The sequence below is a fragment of the Dryobates pubescens genome, chromosome 14, assembly GCF_014839835.1.
Source record: "Dryobates pubescens isolate bDryPub1 chromosome 14, bDryPub1.pri, whole genome shotgun sequence".
Lineage (NCBI taxonomy): Eukaryota > Metazoa > Chordata > Aves > Piciformes > Picidae > Dryobates > Dryobates pubescens.
This window is the reverse complement of record NC_071625.1, coordinates 4,118,439-4,145,586: the sequence shown is the minus strand read 5'-3', so window position 1 is coordinate 4,145,586 and position 27,148 is coordinate 4,118,439. Positions and strand designations below refer to the sequence as shown.

The 27,148-nt window shown below is 61.4% G+C and overlaps 2 protein-coding genes across 2 annotated transcripts; one reads left to right on the top strand and one right to left on the bottom strand.

The window, feature by feature from the left end:
* The first annotated feature begins 4,527 nt into the window (after positions 1–4,527).
* On the top strand, positions 4,528–7,813 carry VPS28 (VPS28 subunit of ESCRT-I). Its single transcript, XM_054167501.1, has 9 exons — positions 4,528–4,594; positions 5,332–5,360; positions 5,450–5,487; positions 6,346–6,435; positions 6,518–6,623; positions 6,707–6,808; positions 7,253–7,306; positions 7,391–7,482; positions 7,627–7,813. Exons 1-9 carry the CDS (start codon positions 4,558–4,560, stop codon positions 7,742–7,744), a joined length of 666 nt encoding a protein of 221 aa, XP_054023476.1. The 5' UTR covers positions 4,528–4,557; the 3' UTR covers positions 7,745–7,813.
* Positions 7,814–8,560: 747 nt separating this feature from the next.
* TONSL (tonsoku like, DNA repair protein) lies at positions 8,561–25,299 on the bottom strand. The gene is made up of 26 exons (XM_054167535.1): positions 25,241–25,299; positions 24,511–24,606; positions 24,266–24,408; positions 23,977–24,166; positions 23,314–23,443; positions 20,719–20,890; positions 20,018–20,132; positions 19,360–19,499; positions 19,115–19,267; positions 18,202–18,327; positions 17,397–17,577; positions 16,747–16,811; positions 16,181–16,270; positions 15,985–16,057; positions 15,383–15,546; positions 14,823–14,943; positions 13,840–14,719; positions 13,097–13,218; positions 12,728–12,981; positions 11,826–11,904; positions 10,316–10,614; positions 9,519–9,711; positions 9,311–9,483; positions 9,157–9,230; positions 8,799–8,932; positions 8,561–8,718 (listed from the first exon to the last, which is right to left on the bottom strand). The coding sequence occupies exons 1-26, from the start codon at positions 25,269–25,271 to the stop codon at positions 8,561–8,563; spliced, it is 4,356 nt and encodes a 1,451-aa protein (XP_054023510.1). The 5' UTR covers positions 25,272–25,299.
* Positions 25,300–27,148: the final 1,849 nt, after the last annotated feature.

The window sequence follows — 27,148 nt, the reverse complement described above, 5'->3', positions numbered from 1 at the left end:
CTATGGCCCTGTCCCCCTGTCCCCACCCCTGTCCTCATGTTCCTGTGTCCCTGTCCCCCTGTCCCCACCCCTGTCCCCATGACCCTTGTGCCCATGCCCCCCACACCTGTCCTCCTGTCCCCATGGCCCTGTCCTTGTCCCCACAGCCCGGTCCCTGTGTGCCGCACTCACTCTGGGCGGTGCTGAGCTCTCCGCTGGCTGGGGTGCTGGTGGCAGGGGGGGTGCCGGTGGCGGGGGGGGTGCCGGTGGCAGGGGGGGTGGCAGTAGGGGGGTCAGGGTTCTGTGGGTGTCCGCTCCCAAGCCACCCCTCCCCTGTCCCCCCCAGGAGCTGCAGCAGCTTGGTGGGGGTCTGGGTAGCCTGAGAGTGGGGAGAGGGAGGCACAGCGTCAGCAGCCTGAGCCCCCCCAGCGCCCTCATTCACCCCCGTGGGCACCTTAGCTCCTCTGCCACAGGCACCCTGATGCCTCCTACCATGGGCACACAGCCCCCCCATGGCACCCAGACCAGCCCTGTGGGCACTCAGACCGTGCCCCATGGCACCGTGGCGCCCCCCAGTGCCGTGCCACTCACAGCTGGATGGTGCCAGGCCAAACCAGTTGGTGCCATGCGGTACCAGATAGTGCTAGGCCAGCCCCTGCGCTGCTGGTGCCACACAGTGCCATGTCATGCCAAACCATGCTGTGCCCTGCACTGATGCACGGTGCTGTGCCATGCTGCAGTGTGCCATCCCCAGCTGTGCACCACTGTAGAGTGCCAGGCAGTGCCGTATGGTGCTGCTGTGACATCCTGCAGTGTGCCAGGCAGTGCCAGGCCAAGCTCTGCACCACTCTACAGTACCAAACAACACTCACACGGTGCCAGGCCATGCCAGCCAGCACTGCACAATGCCAGGCCATGCTGTAGACAGACAGGCAGTGCCATGCTCTGCTAGTCTCCAGTCTGGTGTGCCATGTAGCGCCCCATGGTACTGTGCCAGGCAGTGCCACACAGAGCTGTAGCATGCCAGGCAGTGCCGTGCCAGTCACCGCTCTGTGGTGCCATGCAGTGTGAGTACGCCATTCAGTGCCTCCCCCTGCCCATCCCAGTCTCTGGCACACTCCAAACCCTCACCCCCTCCACGCTGTGCCACTCTGGCGCCAGGCTGCGCTGGGCCACCTGGACTTTGCCCGCTCGGTGCCACCCGCCCTGCCTGCTTTTCCACACGGCCCGGCGTCCCCGCCGTGCCCGGCGCGGTGCCACCACCGTGCCCGCCACTCACCTTTCCACACGGCCCACTCTGGCACTGCGCACGGCCACCCCTTGTCCCCACGAGGGACACCTCAGCGCCACCGCCGGACCTGGCGCCTGACGACGCCACCGCCGCCGAGCTCGGCACCGGGACGCTGGCAGCGGCGGTGGCACCGCCGCCGCCGTCCCGGCTAGCCCCAGCGAAGCCCAGCAGAGCCAGGAGGAGAAGGCCCAGTGGGGTCATGGCACAGAGGGGCTGGGTGGCGGTGGTGGCCCTGGGCTGCAGTGGCACCAAATGTCCCCGAGGGGTGGCCCTGGGGTGCCCAGGGCTGTAAAAGCAGCCGGTGCCCGCCCCGGTGATTGGCTGCGGCTGAGATTGCGCCGAGTTAACCATTCCTCAGGGGCCTGGCACCGCTGCCACTGGCACCAGCTGTGGGCTGGTGGGACCAGTCCCACCACTCCAAGGGTGGGGGGGCTCAGCCATGGGCTGGTGGGACCAGTCCTGGGCTGGGGAGAGCAGCTCTGGGCTCGTGGGACCGGCTCTGGGCTGGGGAGAGCAGCTCTGAGCTGGGGAGAGCAGTCCTGGGCTGGGGAGAGCAGTCCTGGGCTGGGGAGAGCAGTTTTGGGCTGGTGGGACCAGTTCTGGGCTGGTGAGAGCAGTTCTGGGCTGGTGAGAGCAGTTCTGGGCTGGTGGGACCGGTTCTGGGCTGGGGAGAGCAGCTCTGGGCTGGGGAGAGCAGCTCTGGGCTGGGGAGAGCAGTTTTGGGCTGGGGAGAGCAGTCCTGGGCTGGTGGGACCAGTTCTGGGCTTGTGGGACTGGCTCTGGGCTGGTGGGACCAGTTCTGGGCTGGAGAGAGCAGCTCCGGGCTGGTGGGACCGGTTCTGGTGTGGTGGGAGCAGTTCTGGGCTGGTGGGGGCAGTTCTGGGCTGGGGAGAGCAGCTCTGGGCTGGGGAGAGCAGTTTTGGGCTGGGGAGAGCAGCCCTGGGCTGGAGAGAGCAGCTCTGGGCTGGTGGGACCAGTTCTGGGCTCGTGGGACTGGCTCTGGGCTGGTGGGACCAGTTCTGGGCTGGAGAGAGCAGCTCCGGGCTGGTGGGACCGGCTCTGGGCTGGAGAGAGCAGCTCTGGGCTGGGGAGAGCAGTCCTGGGCTGGGGAGAGCAGCTCTGGGCTGGTGGGACCAGCTCTGGGCTCATGGGACTGGCTCTGGGCTGGTGGGACCAGTTCTGGGCTGGAGGGACCAGTTCTGGGCTGGAGAGAGCAGCTCCGGGCTGGTGGGACCGGCTCTGGGCTGGAGAGAGCAGTTCTGGGCTGGGGAGAGCAGTCCTGGGCTGGGGAGAGCAGCTCTGGGCTGGGGAGAGCAGTCCTGGGCTGGGGAGAGCAGCTCTGGGCTGGTGGGACCAGCTCTGGGCTCATGGGACTGGCTCTGGGCTGGTGGGACCAGTTCTGGGCTGGAGGGACCAGTTCTGGGCTGGAGAGAGCAGCTCCGGGCTGGTGGGACCGGTTCTGGGGTGGTGGGAGCAGTTCTGGGCTGGTGGGGGCAGGCCAAGAGGGGTAGGATCAGTTTTGGGCTGGTGGGAGAAGTTCAAGGGTGGTGGGAGCAGGCCAGGGGTTGCGGAACTTGCTCTCATGTGGTGGCAGCAGTTCTGGGTTGGTGGGACCAGGTCTGGAGTGAGGGAAGCAGATGGGGTGGTGGGACCAGCCCAAGGGGGGTGGGACCAGCCATGGGGGGGTGGGACAGTTAGAGGGCAGGGGAATCATGCCAAGGTGGAGGGAGCTGCCGCAGGGTGGTGAGATCGGTTGTGGTGTGGTGGGACCAGTCCCAGGGGGACAGGAGCTGGGCAAGGGCAGTAGGAGCAGTTATGGGTCCTCTCCTGGCACCCCCCTACACCACATGACTGCCCCCAAGGCCACGGCACCGACCTCTGTAGCTGGGAATTGTGGGTCTGAGCCCCACCTGTGTCACTGGGGACATGGATTTTGCCCCATGGGCACCGTGCCAGGAGCAAGTTGGCACCAGGAAGTGGCACTGGGAAAGTCCCTGTCACAGCCAGGCCCTTGTGCCATGGGTGGGGGTGAGTGGAGCCAGCACCAGAGGGACGAGAGGTGAGGTCTGGTCACCTCCAGCCACCACCAGTGCCACCATTGTGATGCCAGCTCCAATCACAGTGACACCAGCTTCAACCACAGTGATGGCAGCCCCCAAAACAGTGGTGCCAGCTCCAACCATGGTAATGCCAGCTTCAACCACAGTGATGCCAGCCTCAACCACACTGATGCCAGCCCCAACCGCACTGATGCCAGCTTCACCTACAGTGATGCCAGACCCCAAACCAGTGATATCAGCTCCAACCTCGGTAATGCTCCAACCATGGTGATACAAGCCCCAGCCACGGCGATGCCAGCTCTAAAAACAGCGATGCCAGCTCCAGCCATAGTAATGCCAACCCCAACCACACTGATGCCAGCTCCAACCACACCGATGCCAGCTTCAACCACACTGATGCCATCCCCAAAAACATTGATGCCATCTTCAACCAAGGTAATGCCAACTCCAACCACATTGATGGCAGCTCCAACCACAGTGATGCCAGCCCCCCAAAACAGTGATACCAGCTCCAACCACATTGATGCCAGCTCCAACCACAGTGATGCCAGCCCCAAATTCAGTCTAAATCTCTAAAACCAGCTCTGAATCTCTTTAAATCAGGTCTGAATCACTTATAGCCATCCCTTCGTTTGGGTCTAAATCTCATAAACCAAGCTTAAACCTAAACTGGGTCAAAACCGCTCAAACTAGGTCAAAATCTCTTTATATCAGGTCCAAATCCTTTCATTTGGGCCTAAATCTCGTAAACCAAGTCCAAATCTATTTAAACTGGGTCAAAATCTCTCAAACTGGGTCAAAGTCTCTTTAAATCGGGTCCAAATCCCTTCATTTGGGTCTAAATCCCTTAATCCAGGTCACAATCCCTTTAAAGCGGTTCGAAAGCCTTTCATTTGCATCCCCCGGCCCCTAGCCCCGCCCCCAGCCCCCTGACCCCGCCCCCAGGCCCCTGACCCCGCCCCCGTGGAGGCCGCGGGGGCCGCTGCCAGGCTCGATTAAGCGATCGCTGCGTCATCGACCTCCAGCCGCCGCCATTTTTGCGGAAGCTCCGGGAATCGGCTCCGGGAATCGGCTCCGGGAATCGGCTCCGGGAATCGGCTCCGGGAATCGGCTCCGGGAATCGGCTCCGGGAATCGGCTCCGGGAATCGGCTCCGGGAATCGGCTCGCGTCGCCGGGGAGCGGCGGGTGGTAACCGGAGCCCTCCGGGAGAGCCGGGCCCCGGCGGGATGTTTCACGGTATCACGGGGCCGCCCGGCATGGGAGGTGAGAGCGGCGGCGTTACCGGGGAGGGACCCCTGGGAGGGACCCCTGGGAGGGACCCCTGGGAGGGACCCCGGGGCTCCCAGGAGGGGAATTGGGGCTGGTGGGGGAGTGGAGGTACCTGGGGGGGGTTACCGGGGGGGGGTCTTGGGGCTACTGGGAAGGGGAACTGAGCTTCCGAAGGGTCTGGAGTTTACTGGGGGGTAACAGCAGGGCTACTGGAGAGGGGAACAGGGCTACTGGTGGAGGTACTGGGGCTACTGGGATGGACCCTGAGGTTACTGGGGTGGGGAACGGGGCTGCCAGAGGGACAGCAGCGCAGCTGCCTTGGGAAGGTGGTACTGGGTTTACTGGGAGGGGGGTCAGGGTTTCTGGTGGGGTACTGCAGTTATTGGAAAGGACCTTGGGTCTGCTGGGAGGGGGACTGTGGCTACTGGGGGGACCAGAGTTACCGGGGGTGGGGGGGGGTTACTGGGGCTACTGGGAAGGGTCTTGGAGCTGCCAAGGGGTTATTGAGGCAGTTGGGAGGGGTCTTGGGGCTACTGGAAGGACCAAGGCTCCTGGGGGGTGAACCAGTCCCTGGAATGGGGCTACCAGGGTGGGGATTTACTGGGAGGGTGACTGGGGCTACTGGAAGAGGTCTTGGGGCTACCACAGGGGGACCAGTAAGAGAAGTGGGGTTACTGGTAGGGGATCTTGGTGCCCCCCCCCCCCCTGTTTAACGCTTTGCCCACGCCCAGCCCCCGGGAACAAGCCGGAGCTGTATGAGGTGAGTGCCACCACCCCCTGCCCCACCAGCATGGCCCCAGGGGGAGCCTGGTTGGCCCCAGGGCTGATCCGGCCCTGTTGTCCCCACAGGAGGTGAAGCTCTACAAGAACGCACGGGAGAGGGAGAAGTGAGTCTGGCCTCCACCCTGCCCCCCCTGGCCTCCACCCTGTCCCCCCTGGCCTCCACCCTGCCCCCCCTGGCCTCCACAAGGAGCTGCTCCTCCATCGTGGTTCCTCTTGGGCCACCATTGGCCAGCATGGCTCCCTCTTCTCCACTGCGGTCTTTCCTGGTCCCCTTTCTCCATCAGCCCCTAACCTCTCCTGGGACAACTGTTGTGCACCATGGGCCTTCTTAGGGCACAGTCCTCCATCATGATGCCCCCTTCTTCATCAGGGACACCATTCCCCACTGTGATCTTCTCCACTGTGGGCCTTCCCAGGACACTCTTCTCCACTGTGGTCCTTCATTCACCACCATGGTCCTTCCTGGGCCTCCCTTTTCTGTTGTGGTCCTTCCTGGGACCCTTCTTTCCAGCATGTTCCCCTTCTTCACTGGTCCTTCCTGGTACACCACTGCCCATCAAGGTCTCCATCATGGTCCTTCCCTGGGACACCATAGTCCGTCATGGTCCACCCTGAGACACCAAGGTCCCCTCTTCTCCATGGTGCTCCCTGCTGGGACACCATCATGCCCTGAGGTCCCCTCTTCTCCATGGTGCTCCCTGCTGGGACACCATCATCCCCCGAGGTCCCCTCTTCTCCATGGTGCTCCCTGCTGGGACACCATCATCCCCCAAGGTCCCCTCTTCTCCATGGTGCTCCCTGCTGGGACACCATCATCCCCCTAGGTCCCCTCTTCTCCATGGTGCTCCCTGCTGGGACACCATCATCCCCCTAGGTCCCCTCTTCTCCATGGTTCTCCCTGCTGGGACACCATCATCCCCCTAGGTCCCCTCTTCTCCACCAGGCGCCCGTTGCCCTTGCAGGTACGACAACATGGCCGAGCTCTTTGCGGTGGTGAAGACGCTGCAGGCCCTGGAGAAGGCCTACATCAAGGACTGTGTCTCACCCAATGAGTAAGTCCCCAGGTGATGGCACCCAGAGGGTCCCTGCTGGTGGCCCTGGGCTTGGGGACCTTCTGGGTGCTGTCCCCTGCAGGTACACAGCCGCCTGCTCCCGCCTCCTGGTCCAGTTCAAAGCTGCCCTCAAGCAGGTCCAAGGTGCTGAGATCAGCTCCATCGATGACTTCTGCCGCAAGTTCCGGGTGAGCCGAGCTGCCAGCGGTGCCGCTGGTGCCACCACGAACTGGCTGCTGGCTGTGCTGCTAACATCATCATCTCACTGCAGCTTGACTGTCCCTTGGCCATGGAGAGGATCAAGGAGGACAGGCCCATCACCATCAAGGATGACAAGGGCAACCTCAACCGCTGCATCGCCGACATCGTCTCTGTACGACGCTGGCTTGGGTGGATTTGGGGGTGGAAAGGGTTGGGGTTGAGCTGGAAGGGTTGGGGTTGAGTTAGGATGGGTTGGAGTTGAGTTGGAAAGGCTATGGTTGAGCCAGAAGGACCATGGTTGAACCAAGAGGGTCATGAGAAGGGTTGTGGTTGAGCCAAGGAGGGTCATGGTTGAGCTGGGTCATGGCTACATCAAGAAGGTCCTGGTTAAGCCAAGGTCATGAGGTGGGTCATTGTTGAGCCAAGATGGGTTGTGGCTGAGGTGGAAAGGTCCTGGTTGAGCCAAGGTTAATAGATGGGTTGTGATTGAGCCAGGAAGGGTCATGGTTGACCCAGAGAAGTCTCAGCTGAGCTGAGGAGGGTCATGGTTGAACCAGAGGGTCTCCAGGTTGAGCTGGGACGGTCATGGCCAAGCCAAACCCTCCTTCTCTCCCAGCTCTTCATCACAGTGATGGACAAGCTACGCCTGGAGATCCGAGCCATGGACGAGGTGAGGAGCCCATGACCCACCCACAGCTGCACTGGGACCTGCACTCCTGCCCCAGCCCGTTACAGTCTTCTCCTCCCACCCCAGATCCAACCAGACCTGCGGGAGCTGATGGAGACCATGAACCGCATGAGCCACCTGCCCCCCGACTTCGAGGGCAGGCAGAAGGTCAACCAGTGGTGAGCACCAGGCCTGGCACCACCACCATGGGGTGGAGGGCTTGAATCCCTCCTTGGGTCCTGAAGCCCACCTTGGGTCCTGAAGCCCACCTTGGGTTCTGAAGCCCACCTTGGGTTCTGAAGCCCACCTTGCTCTTCTCCCAGGTTGCAGACCCTCAGCGGGATGTCGGCGTCAGACGAGCTGGATGACTCCCAGGTCAGGCAGATGTTGTTTGACCTGGAGTCAGCCTACAACGCCTTCAACCGCTTCCTCCATGCGTGACCCCCTCCCCAAGCCCCCATGGAGCCTCCCCGCGCCCTCCCCGTCCCTTACTGGTGGTTAGGAGAAGCTGGAGCCAATAAAACTTCTTTGTCACCTGCTTGGTGTCACCACCACCCCCCCAAGAAAGCAGCACCCACCATCCATAAATAGGGGGTGTAATGAGCCGGGACGGTTAAAACCAGGAGCCACCGGTCCAGACCTGCCGCCGCCGGTCCAGACCCGCCGCCGCCGGTCCAGACCCGCCGCCGCCAGTCCAGACCCGCCGCCGCCGGTCCAGACCCGCCGCCGCCGGTCCAGACCCGCCGCCACCGGTCCAGACCCGCCACCACCAGTCCAAACCCGCTGCCACCAGTCCAAACCCGCCGCCACCAGTCCAGACCTGCCGCCACCACTCCAGACCCGCCGCCACCACTCCAGACCCGCCGCCACCACTCCAGACCCGCCGCCACCACTCCAGACCCGCCGCCGCCAGTCCAGACCCGCCGCCGCCACTCCAGACCCGCCGCCGCCACTCCAGACCCGCCGCTGCCACCCCAGACCCGCCGCCACCAGTCCAGACCCGCCGCCACCAGTCCAGACCCGCCGCCACCAGTCCAGACCCGCCGCCACCAGTCCAAACCCGCCGCCACCACTCCAGACCCGCCGCCACCACTCCAGACCCGCCGCCGCCAGTCCAGACCCGCCGCCGCCAGTCCAGACCCGCCGCCGCCAGTCCAGACCCGCCGCCGCCAGTCCAGACCCGCCGCTGCCACCCCAGACCCGCCGCCACCAGTCCAGACCCGCCGCCACCAGTCCAGACCCGCCGCCACCAGTGCTTCAGAGGTTCTTCCAGAAGAGCTTGTGGTGCCGTGTGACGGTGCGGAGCCTGGCAGCGCCTTGCCAAGCTTCGCCGGCTCTGGCGCGGTGCCCGCAGAGCCGCAGCTCCTGGATCTTGCCGGCGCTTTCGGCCTCCAAAGGAGCTTCCACAGAGCAGCCTGGTGGGAAGGAGGGAGGGAGGGAAGAGGTTGGCACGGTGCCAGGTGCTGGTGGCGCGGTGCTGTGGCGCTGTCCCTACCTGCCAGGCTGAGGAACTGCAGCCCCTGGTGCCTCTCTTCCAGGGCGCTGAGCAGTGACCGCAGCCCCGCCGTGGTGATGCCAGGGTTGGCCGAGAAATCCAAGGAAACCAGAGCTGGGCAAGCTGGGAGGCACCTAAGGATGGGGTGCAGATGGTGAAAGGACGAATCTTTGTCACCTCCTTGTCCCCAGGCAGCTGGCTTTGTCCCCACGGAGGGCACGGGTGCCTCACCGCACCACCACATCGGTGTTGCCATGGCGTGTCCTTGGGAGGTGGACGGTGACACCAGGACACCCCCTTGGTGTAGGTGGTGACTCCAGAACCACCACCTGTCACCTGTGTCCCTCTGTCCCCTCACCTGGCCACTTGCAGGATGTCTCCATCGCTCAGGTGGTTGCCGGACAGCCTGAGGTGGCTCAAGGCGCAGCCCTCCTGCGGGCACAACCAGGGCACCGCCGTCACCACCTCGGCACCCGGCGAGGAGCGACCTCCCCTCGGGGACCGTGCCTCACCTGTGCCAGGAAGCTGACGAGCGCCGGGGCCAGGGGCTGGGGTGCAGGCCCGCTGATGGAGCCCAGCTCTAAGCGTGCCAGGCTGTGGCAGGGCAGAGCGCCGAGGAGCCGTGCCAGCCCCGCCGCGCCCAGCGCGTTGTGCGACAGGCTCAGCCTCTGCAGCCGGGGCGCTCCTAGGAGGGGACACCAGCACCGCTTAGCGCCTGGCTGGCGCCCAGCGATGCCAGCGCGGCACCGTGGTGCTGCCAGGGGCTCTTACCCTCCAGGTGGAAGGCGGCGGTGAAGCCGCAGGCATCCAGGCGCAGGGTGGTGAGGGCCGGGCAGCGCCGCAGCAGCTCGGCGAGGGGGCGGCAAGAGGCGTCCCCAAGAGGGTTTAGGCTCAGGTTTAGCTCCTCCAGGCTCTGGGAACAGGGCAGAGGGGAAACAAACCCCAGGTTTAGGGGGACCAAAACCAGGTTAAGGAGGCACAGGATGAGTTTTGGGGGCACCAAAGGCAGGTTTAGAGGACACCAGGTTCAAGGGGACAACAACCAGGGGATAAAGAACAGGTTAAGGAGAGAGAGAACGAGTCTGGGGGGACAAAAAACAGGCTTGGGGACAGAGAGGGACAAAAAACAGGCTTGGGGGGACACAGGACATGTTTGGAGGCTAGAGAAGGCCTCTTGGGGACAACAACAGGTTTAAGGGGACAAAGGGCAGGTTTAGGGTGGGGAGACAACGTTGAGGGGGACAGACACTAGGTTTAGGGGACACAGAAGTGCTTTAAGGGGACAAAAGGCAGGTCTGGGGGATGGAAGTATTCTAGGGACAAAAGCCAGGCTTGGGGGACAGAAACTGGAGAGGACACAAAAGAGGTTTAGGGAGACAGACCCCAGACTCAGGGGATGAAAAAGGTGATCCTGGGGACAAAGCCCAGGCTTAAGGAGACACAGGAGAGGTTTAGAGGGGCGCAGGCCAGTTTTAGGCGACAAGGGAGAGGTGTCCCACCTGCCCCCCACGCTGTACCTGGAAGGTGTGGGGCTGCTGGGGCAGCAGGTCCCGGAGCCCCCTGGCTCCCAGTCTGTTGCCAGTGAGGTCGAGCTGGGTGAGGGCCGGCAGGGTGCCCAGCGTGGCCAGCAGCTCGCCGCCCGCCGCGTCGGTGACGCCGCAGCCCTGCAGCCGCAGCTGCTGCAGCCGCTCCTGCAGCTTCAGGGCCCTCAGCAGGGGGGGCAGCTGCGGGGGGGACAGGGACAGGCCACCCCCCAGCAGCAGCGCTGGGCTCTGCTCCTGCAGCTCCAACGCCTTCAGCAGCAGCGGGTGGGCATCTGCAGGGCACAGAAAGGGTGGGGGCACTGGGGGTGGGTGGTGCTTGGGAGGCCTCCTGTGGTCCTTTGGTGGCTTTGGTAACCCTTTAGTGGCCCTGTGGTGGCTTTGGTAACCCTTTAGTGGCCCTGTGGTGGCCTTTTAGTGACCCTCTGGTGGCTTTGGTAACCCTTTAGTGGCCCTGTGGTGGCCTTTTAGTGACCCTCTGGTGGCTTTGGTAACCCTTTAGTGGCCCTGTGGTGGCCTTTCAGTGACCCTCTGGTGGCTTTGGTAACCCTTTAGTGGCTTTTGGTGGCACTTTGAGGGCTTTAAGTGGCCCTCTGGTAGTCTTTCAGAAGCTTTTGGTGGCCCTCTGATGGCTTTGGTATTCCTCTGCTGGGCTTTAGTGGCTCTTCAGTGGCTTTTACTGACATTTTGATGGCTTCAAGAAGCCCTTTGGTGGCCTTCTGGCAGCTTTCAGTGGCCCTTGGGAGGCTTTTGGTGGCCTTTCCATGGGTTTTAGTAGTACTTTGGTAGCTTTCTAGTGGCTCTTCCATGGCTTTTAGTGGCCCTCTGATAGCTTTGCTAACCCTGCAGTGGCTTTTGTGGTGCTTTGGTAGCTTTGTAGTGGCTTTTGGTGGCCTTTTAGTGGCTTTTTGTTGCCCTGTGATAGCTGTTTGTGGCCCTCTGGGTGGCTTTTGGTGGATTCTAGTGAGTTTGCTGGTTTTTAATGGGCATTTCATGGCTTTTGAGGGATGTTAGTGGCTTTTCCTGGGTCTTCAATGGCTTTAGGCACCCTTTGGTGGTTTCTGGTGGCCCTTTAAATGGCTTTGCTGGCCTTTTAGTGGCTTCCAGTGCCCCTTTGGTGGATTTTAGTGGCTCTTGAGTGGCTTTTGGTGGCCCTTCCATGGCTTAAGTAGCTTTTAGGGGCTCTTTGGTCACTCTTTAGTGGCTTTTAGAGGCCCTCTGATGGATTTTAATGGTCCTTGGGTGGCTTCTGTGGCCCTTTTGGTAGCTTTTAGTGGCCCTTTGATGGCTTTCAGCAGCCTCGGGGACACCCCAGGAGACCTCCTCCCTCCCTTGGTGACCAACCCCTGAAGCCACGTTGGGAGCCTCTGATCCTGATGACAGCCCCATGCTGACTGGGGACAGGGATCCCAAGCCCTGTCCCTGGGTGGCAGTGGTCCCCAAGGTGAGATGGGGGTGACAGGGAGGGGACAGGAAGGGTCCTTACCCACAGCCAGGCTCTGGCAGGCCCTTCGGTAGCGCTCAGCCAAGGGTGGCAGGTCCCAGCCCTGCACCTCTGCCAGCACCTGCAATGGCACCAATGGTGTCACCACCAGTGTGGCACTGCTATGGGGGTGGGGGGCTAGGGGGTCCCAGTGTGGAGGGCCTTGAATTGGGGTGGGGGGGCTTGGCACAGGGTGGGCGTTCCCAGCTTGGAGTGGGGACTCATCCTTTGGGGCCCAGTTCAGGGTGGGGGCCCCAGTTTGGAGTGGAGGGGGTCCCAGTATCAGGCTGGGAGTCCCAGTCTGGGATCCCAGCACAGGGCAGGGTGTCCCAGTCCAGAATGAGGGACCCAGGGAGGGGTCCCCTTGTGGGGTCCCAGTTTGGAGTGGGAGTCCCAGCTTGGGCTGTGGGGGTCCCAGTTCGAGGTGAGGGGATCCCAATATGTGTGGTGTGTCCCAGTTCAGAATGAGGGGTTCAGAGTGAGGGGTCCCCTTGTAGGGTCCCAGCTTGGACTGGGGGTCCCAGTTTGGGGTAGGGGTGGTCTTGGCATGGGGTGGGGGTCCCAGTTCAGGGTGAGGGTCCCAACACAGGCTGGGGTGTCCCAGTTCAGGATGAGGGATCCCACTGTAAGGTCCCAGCCTGGAGCAGGAGTCCCAGTTTGGGGCAAGGGTCCAATCTTGGAGCAGGAGCCCTGCCCTGGGCTGGGAGGGGAACCTTGGCATTGGGTAGGGGGGTCCCAGACTGGAGTCCTGGCACAGAGCTGGGGGGAGGGTCCCAGCATGGGCTCCCAGCTCAGCACAGGGGTCACAACGAGGGGTCTCAACACAGGGAGTGTGTGTGTGGGGGGGGGTGTGCGGCCCCAGCTGAGGCCGAGGGGCGGCAGGGTGGGCTGGGGGTGTCACCCACCTCCTCGTTGCTCTGCAGGACGTCCCCCACCGGGTCCTGGGGGGCCAGCAGCGCCCCCTCGCGGCGCAGGCTGAGGCGCGGCAGCAGGCCGCAGCCCTGGTAGAAGCGCTGGGCCGCCCGCTCCGCCAGCCAGGACACCGCCAGCGGCGGGCTGCTGCGGGGACAGGCAGCGCTGCTCAGCACGGGGGGCTCCCCAGCAGGGCTGCCCACCGCAGACAGGGCTGCCAGCAGCGTCCCGAGGGGACGGGGGGGGCCTAAAGGGGGTGTTAGGGTCCCAAAGGGGAATATGGGGGGCAAAGAGGATTTGGAGGGTCTCAAGGAGGGACATGGAGGTCCCGAAGGGGATATGGGGGTCCCAAAGGGGGATACAGGGTTCTGTGGGGGGTCCTGAAGGGGATATGGGGGTCCCAAAGGGGGATACAGGGTTCTGTGGGGGGTCCTGAAGGGGATATGGGGGTCCCAAAGTGGGATACAGGGTTCTGTGGGGGGTCCTGAAGGGGATATGGGGGTCCCAAAGGGGGATACAGGGTTCTGTGGGGGTCCTGAAGGGGATATGGGGGTCCCAAAGGGGGATATGGAGGAGTCACAGGGGTGCTAAAGTGAGATATGGGGGTTTCGTGTGGGTCTCAAAGAGGACATGGGGGTCTCAAGGGGGAATATGGAGGTCCCAGGTGGGTCCCAAAGGGGACATGGGAGTCCCAAGGAGATCTTAAAGGAGATGCAGGGCACCCAAATGAGATTTAAGGGTGCTATGGAACTCCCAAAGGGGATGTGGGGGGCTCAAGGGGTTCCCAAATGGGATGTGAGGGTTCCAAAAGGGGAGATGGGGGTCTCAAGGGGGTCCCAAAAAGAAAATGGGGTCCTAGGGAGGTCCTCCAGGGAATATAGGGGTTCCTAAGGGGCCTATGGGGGTCCTAGGTGGGTCCCAAAGGGGACTTGTGGGTTCCATAGGGGTCCCAAAGGGGATCTCAAAGGTGACCTGGAGATCTCACGGGGGTCTTATGGGGGTCCCAAAGGGAATCTGGGGGTCTCAAGGGGGACAGGGGCGTGCCAAAGGAGAGGTCAGGGTCCCAAGGAGCGGCTGGGGGGGAAGCAGGGGGCAGGTGCCTCACCTCTGGGGCACGGGGATGAGGAAGACGCTGTCCTGGACGCGGACGCGCACACGCAGCGTGGGCTGGGGGCCCGGCACGGGGCCCGGCGCTGCCGGGGTAGGCACTCCACCTTCTTCCTCCTCTTCCTCCACCTCCTCCTCCTCCTCCCCAGACAGGGGACTCCCAGCAGCCTCGGGGGGCCTCTGCTCCCTCCAGCCCCTCCTGACCAGGCCGGTCAGTCGGCTCTGCCGGCAGCGCCGCGCTCGGTGTCGCGCCACAGCCGGGCCCCTGCTGTCGCTCTCTGCTCCTGTGCCGTCCCCCAGAGCCGACACCAAGCCCTGGGGGTCCCGGCGAGGCCGTTTGCGACCCCCCCGAGCCCCCCCAAGGTCATCTTCCAACCAATCTTCCTCCTCCAGGTACTGCTCCACTGGGATCAGCGCCGGGGGCCGGCACCCCGCCACAGTGCCGCTGCTGACGGAGGGGTTGGTGCCGCCAGGAAGGGGGTTGGCACCACTGGGAAGAGGTTTGGTGGTGCCAAAGAGGGATTTGGCTCCACCAGGATGGGATTTGGCACCACCAGGATGGGATTTGGCACCACCAGGATGGGATTTGGCGTTTCCAAGGAGGGATTTGGCCCCACTGGGAAGGGATCTGGCATCATTAGGAAGGGATTCAGTGCCACCACAGATGGATTTGGTGCCACCAGAGAGGGACTTGGCACTGCCAAGCCCCCCAGCAGCAGCTCCACATGGCTCTGGCTCCATTGCCAGCCCCTCCACGTCCCTCCCGTCGAGCACCGGTGCCCGCAGCCGCTTCCTGACCGGCTTCAGTGGCACCATGTCACCGGCACCGGCATCACCGTCGCCCTCCGGCACCGAGTCCTGGCTGAGCTGGGACAGGGCTGAGAATGGGAGGGGGGTGTTGAAGCCCTCAGCTCACCTCAGCCCCCCCAGATGCCCCAGAGGGGGGTGCTGGGGTGCCCGCTGGGGGTGCCCTCTGCGTACCCGGTGCAGCAGCCTGGCGGAGCAGGCTCTGGGTGTGCTGGCAGCGCTGCCAGGTCTCCTGGTCCAGCTCGGGGCCATATGCCTGCAGCCAGCGCTCCAGAGTGCCCAGCGGGGTCAGGCCCTAAGGGATGGGGACACACTCAGGCACCCCTGAATCCCACAGCCCCCAAAGCCCAGAACTCCTTCCTCCCTGGACCCCAGGGCATGCCTGGAGCCCTGTGTCCCGGGACCCTCGCACCCCCAGCCCCCCCAGCCCGGAATCCCCAGATCTCTGAATCCCAAGATCTGTGTCCCCAGAAAAACCTCAATCCCCAAACCCCAGAGTTCCAGAATCCCCAAGTCTCTGAATCCCACAATCCCAACCCCCACAATTCCCAACATCAGAACCACGAAGCTCTGAGCCCCCAAGCCCCCACATCTCAGAACCCCTAAGACCCCAAACCCCAGAATTCCCAACCCCCAGCACCCCTACATCCCAGAACCCCCAGCTCCCAGGATCCTCCCCCAGGTCCCAGAATCCCCATCCCCCACTTTCCCCGGCTCGGTTGGGGCGCCCCCACCTGGCTGTCCCTGGCATTGACGGAGGCCCCGCGGCGCAGCAGCTCCTGGGCCACCTCGAAGTGGCCGCAGCTGAGGGCATCGTGCAGGGGGGTGATGCCCTCGCAGCCTGGCCCCCCCGGGTCGTTCACTGCTGCCCCCCGCTCCAGCAGTGCCTGAACGATCTCTGGGGGCAGAGGGCACAAAAAGTAGGGGGGGGGGGGTGTTACAGGAGGTTCTGCCCACTCCAGGGAAGCCTTTTCTCACTCCTGGGGGGGCTCTTTCCCCTCCTGGGGGGCTTCTTATTGCTCCTGCAGGGGCTTTTTCCACTCTTAGGGGGGGCTTCTTTTTCCTCCTGGGGGAATCTTTCCATTCCTGGGGGTCTCCTTTTGCTCCTGGCAAGCCCTTCCCACTCCTGGGGGGCCTCTTCCCACTCCTGGGGGGTGGTCTCTTTTTATTCCAGGGAGGTCTTTTTTCTACTCCTGGGGGGGGCTCTTCCCAGTTTTACGGAGTCCCTTCCCAATCCTGGGGTTCCCTTCCCCTCCTGGGGGTCCTTTTTCATTCCTGGGAGGGGGAGGTGCTCATTTCACTGCTGGGGGTCTTTGCCCCCCTCCCCCAGACTCACCCAGGTGCCCATGGTTGCAGGCTTCATGCAGGGGGGTCCAGCCGCAGTAATCCCGGGGGTTCAGAGGGTGCCCCTACAGCAGCCCCCCAAAGAGAAAACATGAGGGGGTGTCAGTGGGGTACTAAAGGGTCTTGGGGACACCCTGAGGGGCCTGGGGACAGGGTGTGAGGGTTTTGGGGGGGGGTGGGGGTCTGACCTGTTTGAGGAAGAGCAGCACCCGGCGCAGGTCTCCCTCGATGCAGGCACGGTGCAGGGGGGTCTCGCCCCGCTCGTTGCGACGGTTCCACTGCAGGGAAACAGGGAGGGGGGCAACAGTGGGGACCCCCACACCAAGTGTTGGGGTGTCAAGGAATAAGGGGAAACCCCCCCCCACACCCTAATTCTGGGGTGTCAGGGAGAGCCCTCACCCCAACTTGGCGGGATCAAGGGAAGGAGGAAGCCTGCCCCACCCCACCCCCAATTCTCAGGGTGTCAAGAGAAAGGGGAGATCCCAACCCCCTAATTTTGGGGTGTCAGGGAGAGCCCCCATCCCAACTGGGGAGTGTCACCCCAAATTCTGGGGGCATCAAGGGAAAGAGGAGACACCCTCCCCTAATTTTGGGGATGTCAAGGGAAAGAGGAGATCCCCACCCTTGTTTTGGGGTGTCAGGGAAACCTCCCCACATCCCCAATTTAAGGGTGTCAAGAGGGGACCCCTACCCCAATTTGGGGGGAGGCAGAGCCCCCCATCCACCCCACTTTAGGGGGTGTCCCCCTCCTCACCTTACAGATCCTCCTCCTGCCAGGGACACTCTTGCTGTAGCCTTCCAGTTCATCGTCCTCCCCCTCTGCAGAAGGAGGGAAAGACAAACAAATGGTGGGGGGGAGAGCATAAAAATCAAACTGAGGGAAAAAAGAACCAAAACAGGGCAAAAAAAACCCCACCCCTAAAAATAAACCAAAACAGGGGAGGGGAAAAAACCAACCACCACAAGCCAAACAACAAACACAAAATGGGGGGAGGGGAGGGGGAAATCAAACACAAAAACGGGGGGAAGGGGAAGAAAAAAACCAAAATGGATGGGGGGGGGAGGAAAAAAATAAAGGGAGGGAAAAAAGTCCTAAAGTAAAGGGGAAAAAAAGGAAAAACAAAATAAGAACATGAGAAAAAAAGTCACAAAGTAAGGGGGGGGGGGGGGAACCCAACACAAAATGAGGACAGAAAACCCAACATGAGGAAAAAAAAGCCCACACCAAAATGAGAGGGGGGAAAAGAAAAGCTCAAACTGGGGAAAAGCCAGACCCAAAAGTCCCAAAATCACCCAACCCCAAAACGAGGAAAGTTTCCCCAAATGATCTAAAACCCAACCCCCAAAGATCCCCCCCCAAAGGACACAGAGGAGGACCCTGCCCGGCCCCCCCCAGTCACTCACCGCTCTCAGACAGCTCCAGCTCACTCTCCTCTTCCTCCTCCTGTGCCTGGCTGCTCTCCAGATCTTCTTCTTCTTCCTGGGGGGCTCCTCCCAGCCCCCCCAGCTGCCCCAGGGTGGCTGCGGCGGCTTCGGCCTCCCCCAGCCGCAGCTGGAGAGCGTGGAGCTGGCGCAGGGCCTGGCGCTGGGGGAGAGGGGGGGAGGAGAATGAGGGGGGGAGAGGGGGGGAGAGGGAGGGAGAGGGAAGAGGGGAGGGAGAGGGAAGAGGGGAGGGAGAGGGAAGAGGGGAGGGAGAGGGAAGAGGGGAGGGAGAGGGAAGAGGGGAGGGAGAGGGAAGAGGGGAGGGAGAGGGAAGAGGGGAGGGAGAGGGAAGAGGGGAGGGAGAGGGAAGAGGGGAGGGAGAGGGAAGAGGGGAGGGAGAGGGAAGAGGGGAGGGAGAGGGAAGAGGGGAGGGAGAGGGAAGAGGGGAGGGAGAGGGAAGAGGGGAGAGGGAGGGAGAGGGGAGAGGGAGGGAGAGGGGAGAGGGGAGGGAGAGGGAAGAGGGGAGGGAGAGGGAAGAGGGGAGGGAGAGGGAAGAGGGGAGGGAGAGGGAAGAGGGGAGGGAGAGGGAAGAGGGGAGGGAGAGGGAAGAGGGGAGGGAGAGGGAAGAGGGGAGGGAGAGGGAAGAGGGGAGAGATTAAAGGGAAAGAGAAGGGGAATAGGGAAGAGAGAAGAGGAAAAAGGGGGAAATGGAAGGAGGAAAGGAGAAGGAAGTAGAGGAAGGTGCCCCCCACCAGCCAATGTGGGGGATCCTAGGGGGGGTCCTCACCTGCACCCGGGGGTCTCCTGCCACCTGGGCTCGTTCCAGGGCAGTCTGGAGGCAGCTCTGGATGTGGGGAGGGGGCTCCCCGGCCTCCTCCATGGCCAGTGCCATGTTCAGCCAGGTCTTCCCTTCCTGGGGTGCCCAAATTGGGGGGTGTCAGGGTTTGGGTCTTGAGGAAGGTACAGACAACCTGCCCCAATTCTCTGCCAGCACCCCCTCCCCAACCTCAAGAAGCCCCCCCAAAATTCCCCAGAACCTCTCCCAAAACACCAAGAAGCAGCCCCCCAACCCCAAGACCCTTACCCAGGACCCCAGTAAGCTCCCCAGGACCTCGAGAAGCTTCCCAAGATGACAAAAAGCTCCCTCCAGCCCAAATGAGCCTCCCAGGACCCAAAGAGCCTCCCCCAAGGACCCCCAAAAGACCCTCTGAAGTCCCTCAAGAACCCCAATGAGCCCTCTCAAGTCCTAATGACCCCACCCTGAACACCAGAGAACCCCCTAAAGCTCTGAGGAGTCACCCAAGGGCAATGGAAATCCCTCTGAAGACCCAATGAGACCCTCAAAATGACCACCAAGGACCCCCCAAAAGCCCCCCAAGGACCATGAGGACCCCTCTAAAGACCCAAGAAGACCCACTCAGGTCCTCAAGATGACCACCAAGGACCCCCAAATGTCCTCCAAAGACCATAAGGACCCCTCTAAAGACCCAGGACCCCCTCAGAACCTCAAGATGGCCACCAAGGACCTCAAGATGACCACCGAGGACCCCCCCAGGGAACCCTCATGAAGATTCAAGGAGACCCTCAAAATGCCCACACAGGACCCGGAAGAAGCCCTGCTGAGGACCCCTTGGGCCTGTGTACAACCCAAGATGCCCTCAGGCCCTCGAGGTGAGCAGCAGGAAGCCCCCCCGGCGCACCTCCAGCGCGTCCCCCCGGTGCAGGGCCAGCTCCTGCCGGTAGTGGTGGATGGCTCGCGCGTAGTCCTTGAGGTCCCCGAAGGTGGTGGCCAGCGAGACGTGGATGACAGCCACTTCCCGTGGCGGCCTCCCCAGCTGCTGGGCCAAGCTCAACTGGGTTCCCCCAGCCACCTCCAGTTAATGCAGAGACCTCCAAAGCCAACCCCCCCCCCGCCCCAAGTCAGCCAGCCCTGCCCCTGACCCACCTGCCTCTGGTAGGCCTCCACGGCTCGGCCGTAGTCTCCCTGCTTGGAGAAGATGTCCCCAAGCTGCTCACTGAGGGACAGAGCCAGCGGCGGCGCCGCCGCCTCCTCCAGGGCTTCCTGCAGCCGGGTCACCTTGGTGGCTGCCAGGGAAGGGACAGTCAGGAGGGGATGAGGGCATTCAGGTGTCCCCTCCAGCGTCACACCTGCCCGGGCTGGACATCAGCGCAGCCCTGGGGACATCGCCTTGACCCCGGGGACATCATCTCACCCCTGGGCACATTGACCTGCTCCTGGAGACCTCATTTGGCCCCTGGGGACCTTATCTCATCCTTAGGGACATCATCTGGTCCCTGGGGACCTTGTCTTGACCATGGGGACGTCATCTCGCCCCTGGGGACATCAACTGGTCCCTGGGGACCTCACCTCACCCTTGAGGATACCATCTCATCCTTAAGGACATTGTCCTGCTCCTGGGGACGTCATCTTGACCTGGGGACATTGTGACACCCCTGGGGACATCATCTGGACCCTGCTAAGTCCAGTTGGGCAGCTGCCTGGACCATGACCCCTCCTTTGGAGACGCTGTCTCGCCCCTGTGGCCTCGGCCCAGCGCCTTCAGGCCAACATCCCACCCTCGAGGCCGCTGTCCCCAGCTCACCATAGCGCAGGTTGGAGCGCAGGAGGTCCCTCTGCCAGGGCTGTGATGGCCCCAGCAGGTAGGCTTGCTTCAGAGACCTCTTGGCTGCTGCAAAGTCCCCCAAGCTCAGCAGGACCTGTGGGGGACAACAGGGGACACATGGGCACAGGCAAGTCACCAGACCCTACAACAGCTACCAACCTGTAAGGGGTGGCACCAAGATCCCAAGAAGGTAGATCCTCAGCTCCCACCTGAGCTCCAAGAAGCTCCTCCAGGAGCCACAAAGCCTCCCCAGAACCCGAAGTATTTTCCCCAGGGACCCAAAAATCCCCCCCAGACCTTTTCCAAGTGGTACAAACCCCCAAGGAGGGTCTCCAAACCTCCAAGAAGGGAGGTCCCAGCACCCACCTGAGCCCAAGGAGCTCCTCCTGAGCCACAAACCCTGCCTAGGACCCCAAAAACCTACTTAAGGGCACCCAAAAACTCCTCCCCAGAGCCCCCCAAGGGGTACAAAGCCTCAGGGAGGGTCCCCAAACCCCCAAGAACAGAGGCCCCAGCAGCCATCTGAGCTACAAGAAGCTCCTCCAGGAGCCATGAAGCCCCCACAGGACCCCCAAGAACTTCCCCTGGGGAGCCAAAAATCCCCCCCAGAGTCCTCCCAAGTCATACAAACCCCAGGGGGGGTTCCCCAAAGCCCCAGGAGGGGGTGCCCCAGCACCCACCTGGGCAGTGCTGCTGCAACAGTCACTCTCCAGCCCCTTCTCCTTCATCTTGCGGGCACAGTCGCGGGCTCGCGCCAGGCACCGCAGGGCCCCCGAGTGGTCTCCCTCCCGCAGCTGGATGTGGCCCAGGTTGAAGTAAGCTCGGTAAAGATCCTCGGTGAGCCGGCCCTGGCTGCACAGCGAGCCAAGGTGGCTGCCAGCTGGCACCACAACCCAGCAATGGTGCCAAACGGCACCAAAACCGGCACCAAAACCCAGCCTCGGGGCTGCAGCTGGCACCAAATCCCAGCAATGGTGCCAAACGGCACCAAAACCGGCACCACAACCCAGCCTCGGGGCTGCAGCTGGCACCAAATCCCAGCAATGGTGCCAAACGGCACCAAAACCGGCACCACAACCCAGCCTCGGGGCTGCAGCTGGCACCAAATCCCAGCAATGGTGCCAAACGGCACCAAAACCGGCACCACAACCCAGCGTCAGGGCTGCAGCTGGCACCAAATCCCAGCAATGGTGCCAAACAGCACCAAAACCGGCACCACAACCCAGCCTCGGGGCTGCAGCTGGCACCAAATCCTAGCAATGGTGTCAAACGGCACCAAAACCGGCACCACAACCCAGCCTCGGGGCTGCAGCTGGCACCAAATCCTAGCAATGGTGTCAAACAGCACCAAAACCGGCACCACAACCCAGCCTCGGGGCTGCAGCTGGCACCAAATCCCAGCAATGGTGCCAAACGGCACCAAAACCGGCACCACAACCCAGCCTCGGGGCTGCAGCTGGCACCAAATCCCAGCAATGGTGCCAAACGGCACCAAAACCGGCACCACAACCCAGCCTCGGGGCTGCAGCTGGCACCAAATCCCAGCAATGGTGCCAAACGGCACCAAAACCGGCACCACAACCCAGCGTCAGGGCTGCAGCTGGCACCAAATCCCAGCAATGGTGCCAAACAGCACCAAAACCGGCACCACAACCCAGCCTCGGGGCTGCAGCTGGCACCAAATCCTAGCAATGGTGTCAAACGGCACCAAAACCGGCACCAAAACCCAGCCTCGGGGCTGCAGCTGGCACCAAATCCCAGCAATGGTGCCAAACGGCACCAAAACCGGCACCACAACCCAGCCTCGGGGCTGCAGCTGGCACCAAATCCCAGCAATGGTGCCAAACGGCACCAAAACCGGCACCACAACCCAGCCTCGGGGCTGCAGCTGGCACCAAATCCCAGCAATGGTGCCAAACGGCACCAAAACCGGCACCACAACCCAGCCTCGGGGCTGCAGCTGGCACCAAATCCTAGCAATGGTGTCAAACGGCACCAAAACCGGCACCACAACCCAGCCTCGGGGCTGCAGCTGGCACCAAATCCTAGCAATGGTGTCAAACAGCACCAAAACCGGCACCACAACCCAGCCTCGGGGCTGCAGCTGGCACCAAATCCTAGCAATGGTGTCAAACAGCACCAAAACCGGCACCAAAACCCAGCCTCGGGGCTGCAGCTGGCACCAAATCCCAGCAATGGTGCCAAACGGCACCAAAACCGGCACCACAACCCAGCCTCGGGGCTGCAGCTGGCACCAAATCCCAGCAATGGTGCCAAACGGCACCAAAACCGGCACCACAACCCAGCCTCGGGGCTGCAGCTGGCACCAAATCCCAGCAATGGTGCCAAACGGCACCAAAACCGGCACCACAACCCAGCGTCAGGGCTGCAGCTGGCACCAAATCCCAGCAATGGTGCCAAACGGCACCAAAACCGGCACCACAACCCAGCCTCGGGGCTGCAGCTGGCACCAAATCCTAGCAATGGTGTCAAACGGCACCAAAACCGGCACCACAACCCAGCCTCGGGGCTGCAGCTGGCACCAAATCCTAGCAATGGTGTCAAACAGCACCAAAACCGGCACCACAACCCAGCCTCGGGGCTGCAGCTGGCACCAAATCCCAGCAATGGTGTCAAACAGCACCAAAACCGGCACCACAACCCAGCCTCGGGGCTGCAGCTGGCACCAAATCCCATCACCAGTGCCAAATGGCATCAAAAGCGCCACACAAACCCCACCTTTGGGGCTGAAGGTGACACCAAATCCCAGCAATGTTGACAAATGGCACCAAAACAGGCACCAAAACTCTTTGTGGCTACCAAATAGCACCACAATTGGCACCAAGCCCCCACCTTGGGGCTGCAGCTGGCACCAAATTGCATCATCTGTGCCAAACAGCGTCAAAAAATGGCACCAAACCCCCACCTCTGGGGCTGGAGTTAGCACCAGATCCCAGTGGCACAAAACCAGGCACCAAAACCCAACCACAGGGCTGGAGCTGGTACCAAATGCCATCACCAGTACCAATCTGCACCAAAGCTGCCTCCCAGTTTTCCCAGTCCCCACCAGTTTACACCCAGCCCAGGATCCTTCAGTGTTGGCCTTACACTCAGACCACTATCCTCCAGTATCCCCCTTACACCCAGACCAGTATCCCCCAGCAGCCTCCTTCCACTCACCCTCGTCCCCCCAGTTTCCCAGTCCCCCCCAGAAGCTCCTTAAACCCACACCAGTGGCTCCCAGTCCCCCCTCCAGTGCTGGTACTGGTCCTTACTCAGCCAGGAAGATGCTTTTCCTGATGTACTGGTGGCTCTTGGCAGGGTCCTTCAGGCTGTCATAGACCAGCCCCAGGTTGAGGTAGAGCCGAGTCCTCATCTCCGTCACCTCCCGGTCTGGGACAGCTCCTGCTCCACCGAGGCCATGGAGCACGGAAAGAGATTGGAGGTCACCAATGGAAACAACACTGCCAGGTCACCACCAAACCCTGCTCTGCAGCACCACATCTGCAGGGCTTTGAAAGTTTTTTCTTCAGACTTTCTTGGTCTTCTTCTCCAGCCCCTTCTCCTCCTCCTTTCCCCAGCCCCTTCTCCTCCTCCTTTCCCCAGCCCCTTCTCTTCCTCCTCCTTTCCCCAGCCCTTTCTCCACCTCCTCCTTTCCCCAGCCCTTTCTCCACCTCCTCCTTTCCCCAGCCCCTTCTCCTCCTCCTTTCCCCAGCCCTTTCTCCACCTCCTCCTTTCCCCAGCCCCTTCTCCTCCTCCTTTCCCCAGCCCCTTCTCTTTCCTCTCCTCAATGCTCCCATCAATCTTGGTGCCACCTCCAAACTCACCCAAAGTGCCTCCACCTTTGCCCACAAAGAGATGAAAGAGAAGAAACCCCCAAGCACCAAACCCTGACCAAACCTCCCCCAGACCCACCACTCCTCTGGGAGCTCACCCACCTTCCAGTTTCTCCTCCACAATGGTCAAACTGGTGTGGAAAGCCCTTTCAGCCTTCCTCCAAGCCTCCTGAGCCACGGTGCCGTCGCTCTCAGCCATGAACATGTAGGTCCTCCCAATGGTGGCCCAAGCTCGTTGCTGCTCCGTCTCGTCCGCCAGTCCCCGCGCCAGCTCCAAGTGCTGGTGTTGGTGCTGTTGAGGATGGAGGAGAGGACGAGAAGCTTCAAACCCTTCCTGAAGACCACTTTAAGGCCCCCCTCTCCCCCTCAAGACCCCAGGAGAGACCCCCACTTTGAGTGCAGCCTCATAGTTCTCCATCTCAGCCAGGCGTTCGCCGATCTTGCGGTGCGCCACGGCGCAACCCAGCCCATCCCCGGCGCCTTCCAGCAGCCGCAGCTCCTGGCGGTGCTCCTCCAGAGCTTCCTCATAACGACCTGGGGGGAGCAAGGGTGGGAAGCTGTTAAAAATTGGAGGGGAGGGCTTTTTAGATCTTTGGGGGAGCCCCCTCGAGCTGTGGGGAGAAGGCTGGGGCTCACCACAGCTCGCCAAAATCTCGCCCAGCTGGTTACAAAGCGCCGCTTCTTCCACCAGGTGCCCACCGCGCTGAGCCTTCTCCTTTGCCTTCTGCAGCTCTGATTACAGGGGGACACACACACACAGGGCAGGTAAAACAGGGCTGAGCCCAAAATAAATGGGGAGGAAGACACACAACTCTGAGGGTACCCCAAAACGGTCACGAGTTGGTGGCTCTGAGCCTGGCGGGCATGTCTCTGTAGCTCCACCCCAAGGACTCCCCAAAACAGGCTGGCTTGGCTCTGAAGCTAGAATGCAGTCTCTGTAGCTTGCAGTGTGCCCTCACCAGGATAGTGAGACCCCAAAATGGCCCAGAACTAGTCTGGCCTGGCTGTGAACCCCGGGGGGTGTCTCATAGCCCCCCCCCGCCCCGTGGATCCTCACTAGGGAAGGGGAACCCAAAAATGGTTGCCCGCCCCCTCTCCCCCCGCCAAAGAAGCCTGATCCGAGCCTGGCGGGGTGTTTTTGTGGCCTTCTCAATGTGAGCCGATCAGGGTTTTAGGGGAGTTGAGGGACCAGGGACTGGGGAGTGTGGTGAAGGGGTTAAAGCCACAGAAAAGGGACTAGCGGGGCCAGGAAGGGAAATAGAGGCGCCAGGAAGACCTGGGCCGGGGGCTCTTTGGAGCTGTCCAGGTCGTAGCGGGGCGGGAATGCTCTAAGAGCCCCGCAGGCCCGGTGCAGGCCCCTACTCACGGCGGATCTCCCGCGCCCGTTCCGCGCTCATTCCCCGCCGCTGCCGCCGAAACCGCCGAGAGCTCTGGCCCCTCCTCCCAGACACCCCCATTGGTCACTGCTTCGTCCCTTCCCGCCAATCGGCGTAGGGAAACGCGTAGAGAGGCCGTTTCTATTGGTCAGAGTGCACAGATGAACCCGCCCCCTCTAGGCGGGGATTGATGCTGCCGACCTGTCCCGCATCTGGACGGAAGGGATGCCGGGAAGTGTGGCCGGAACTCATCGAAGCACAGCGGCAAACGTCGTGAGTTGACCGCAGAGGACGATGGGAGGTGTGGTGGGACGGCCGCGAAGCATCACGGGAGGCGCGGCGTCCCCTCCTCCCTCAGCTGCTGTTTTCACTGCTGCTCACAGTACACCTCCAGTCGTCTGTAGTCCCAGCCAGCGGCTGCCACTGGTCCCCAGTACCCACCGCCCACTGGTCCCAGTAACCCCTTTGTACCCTCCAGTAAGCTGTCAGTGCTACTCAGTATCACCTGCTGCACTCCAGCAGTTCCCAGCGCCCACAGCATCCTGCTCCCCTCTCAGCCCCACTGCACCCAGTAACTGCCCTTGCACCCAGCACAGTACCCCCCAGGGACCAGCAGTTCGGCGTAAAAAAAAACCAAAACCCAACTCAAAAGCAAAGAAAACAAATTATCCAAGTTGGGGTTACAAAAAAACCCACCACCCTCCTCACAGTTTGGAAACCCAAAAATTCACCCCAAACCCTCCCTTTTGGTTCACACAAACTCCACAATTTTGGTTCAGAAGGGGCAAACTTTTGGGTAAAAAATAAAACTATCAAAGTGTAGTGGGGAAAAATAAAATTGATGGAAAAAAACAGGGACTTTTACACAAGATTTGGGTATTTCAGTTAAAGATCTTTCCATTTTCAGTTAAAATACCCCAGCTTTGCTTAAAATTCCTCCAATTCTAGTTTTAAAACCACAAGTTGGAGGGAAAAAAAAACCCAAAACAACAAAAACATTTAAGAGGGAGTGGGAGGAGGAAAAAAACTTCAATTTGTGGAGAAAACAAACAAACAAAACTTGGGAAGGGAACTACAAAACTCCAATTTTTGGAAACACACACACCCCCCAACCTCCAATTTTGAGGAAAAACCCAAAACCCCTCTAATCTTGGGGGGGGGGGGAATGCAATTTGGGGGAAAACCACCTTCCAAGCCCTGCCATTTCTGTTTAAAACCCACCTACTTTCATTTAAATTCCTTTGAATTCTGGCAAAAATCCTTTCAATTTTGGTAAAACACCCCCCCCTCAAATTCTAGTTAAAACCCACCAAATTTGGGGGGGGGGGGGGAATAAATCCTTCCCTTTTGGTTCTAAAACTTCCAATTTTGGGGTTTCAAAACTTCCCATTTTTTGTTTTAATAAAAATCCAATTTTGATTTAAAACCCCCCACAAACCTTCAAACTCTGGTTTAAAACCCTTCCCCCTCCAATTCCCCTTTAAACCCACCCCCCTCCCTGATTTCACCTCTTTATCTAAACCCCTCCCCACCTGGGGACTGCAACCCCCCCCCCCCAATCTGGGGGCTACACATAAAAAAGTAAAATAAAATCCCAATTTTTGGTTTCAACCCCTCCACTTTTGGTTAACCACCCCCAGTTCTGCCCAGACCCCCATTCCCAGCGCTCACCTCTCCCCTTCCCCACGCTTTCTCCCGCTGCCAGCGCAGCTCTCTGCCCACCCCCACCCCACCCCCCACTCCCCCCCCCCCAGCCATTTCGAAGCCTTCCCAAACCCCCAAAGAATTGGAAAATTCCCCATTTTCTTTTATTCTAACAGTAAAACACCCGCAGGAGCCGCTGGCCCCAACACCCCCGCCTCCCCCCCCAGGGTCCCCCAAGCCCTTCCCCGGTGCCG

Coding starts and splice junctions, on each gene's coding strand:
- TONSL (XM_054167535.1), bottom strand. CDS start 25,271: ATGAGCGCGGAACGGGCGCGGGAGATCCGCC. Junction 16,271..16,746: donor GCAGGAGGAGGATCTGTAAG/GTGAGGAGGGGG, acceptor GTTTCCCTGCAG/TGGAACCGTCGCAACGAGCG. Junction 12,982..13,096: donor AGGACCCCCCACAGAACCCT/GTATCCCCCTTT, acceptor CACCCCCTTTAG/GCCCCCCCCGTCCCCTCGGG.
- VPS28 (XM_054167501.1), top strand. CDS start 4,558: ATGTTTCACGGTATCACGGGGCCGCCCGGCATGGGAG. Junction 6,624..6,706: donor ACTTCTGCCGCAAGTTCCGG/GTGAGCCGAGCT, acceptor ATCTCACTGCAG/CTTGACTGTCCCTTGGCCAT. Junction 6,809..7,252: donor GCATCGCCGACATCGTCTCT/GTACGACGCTGG, acceptor CTTCTCTCCCAG/CTCTTCATCACAGTGATGGA.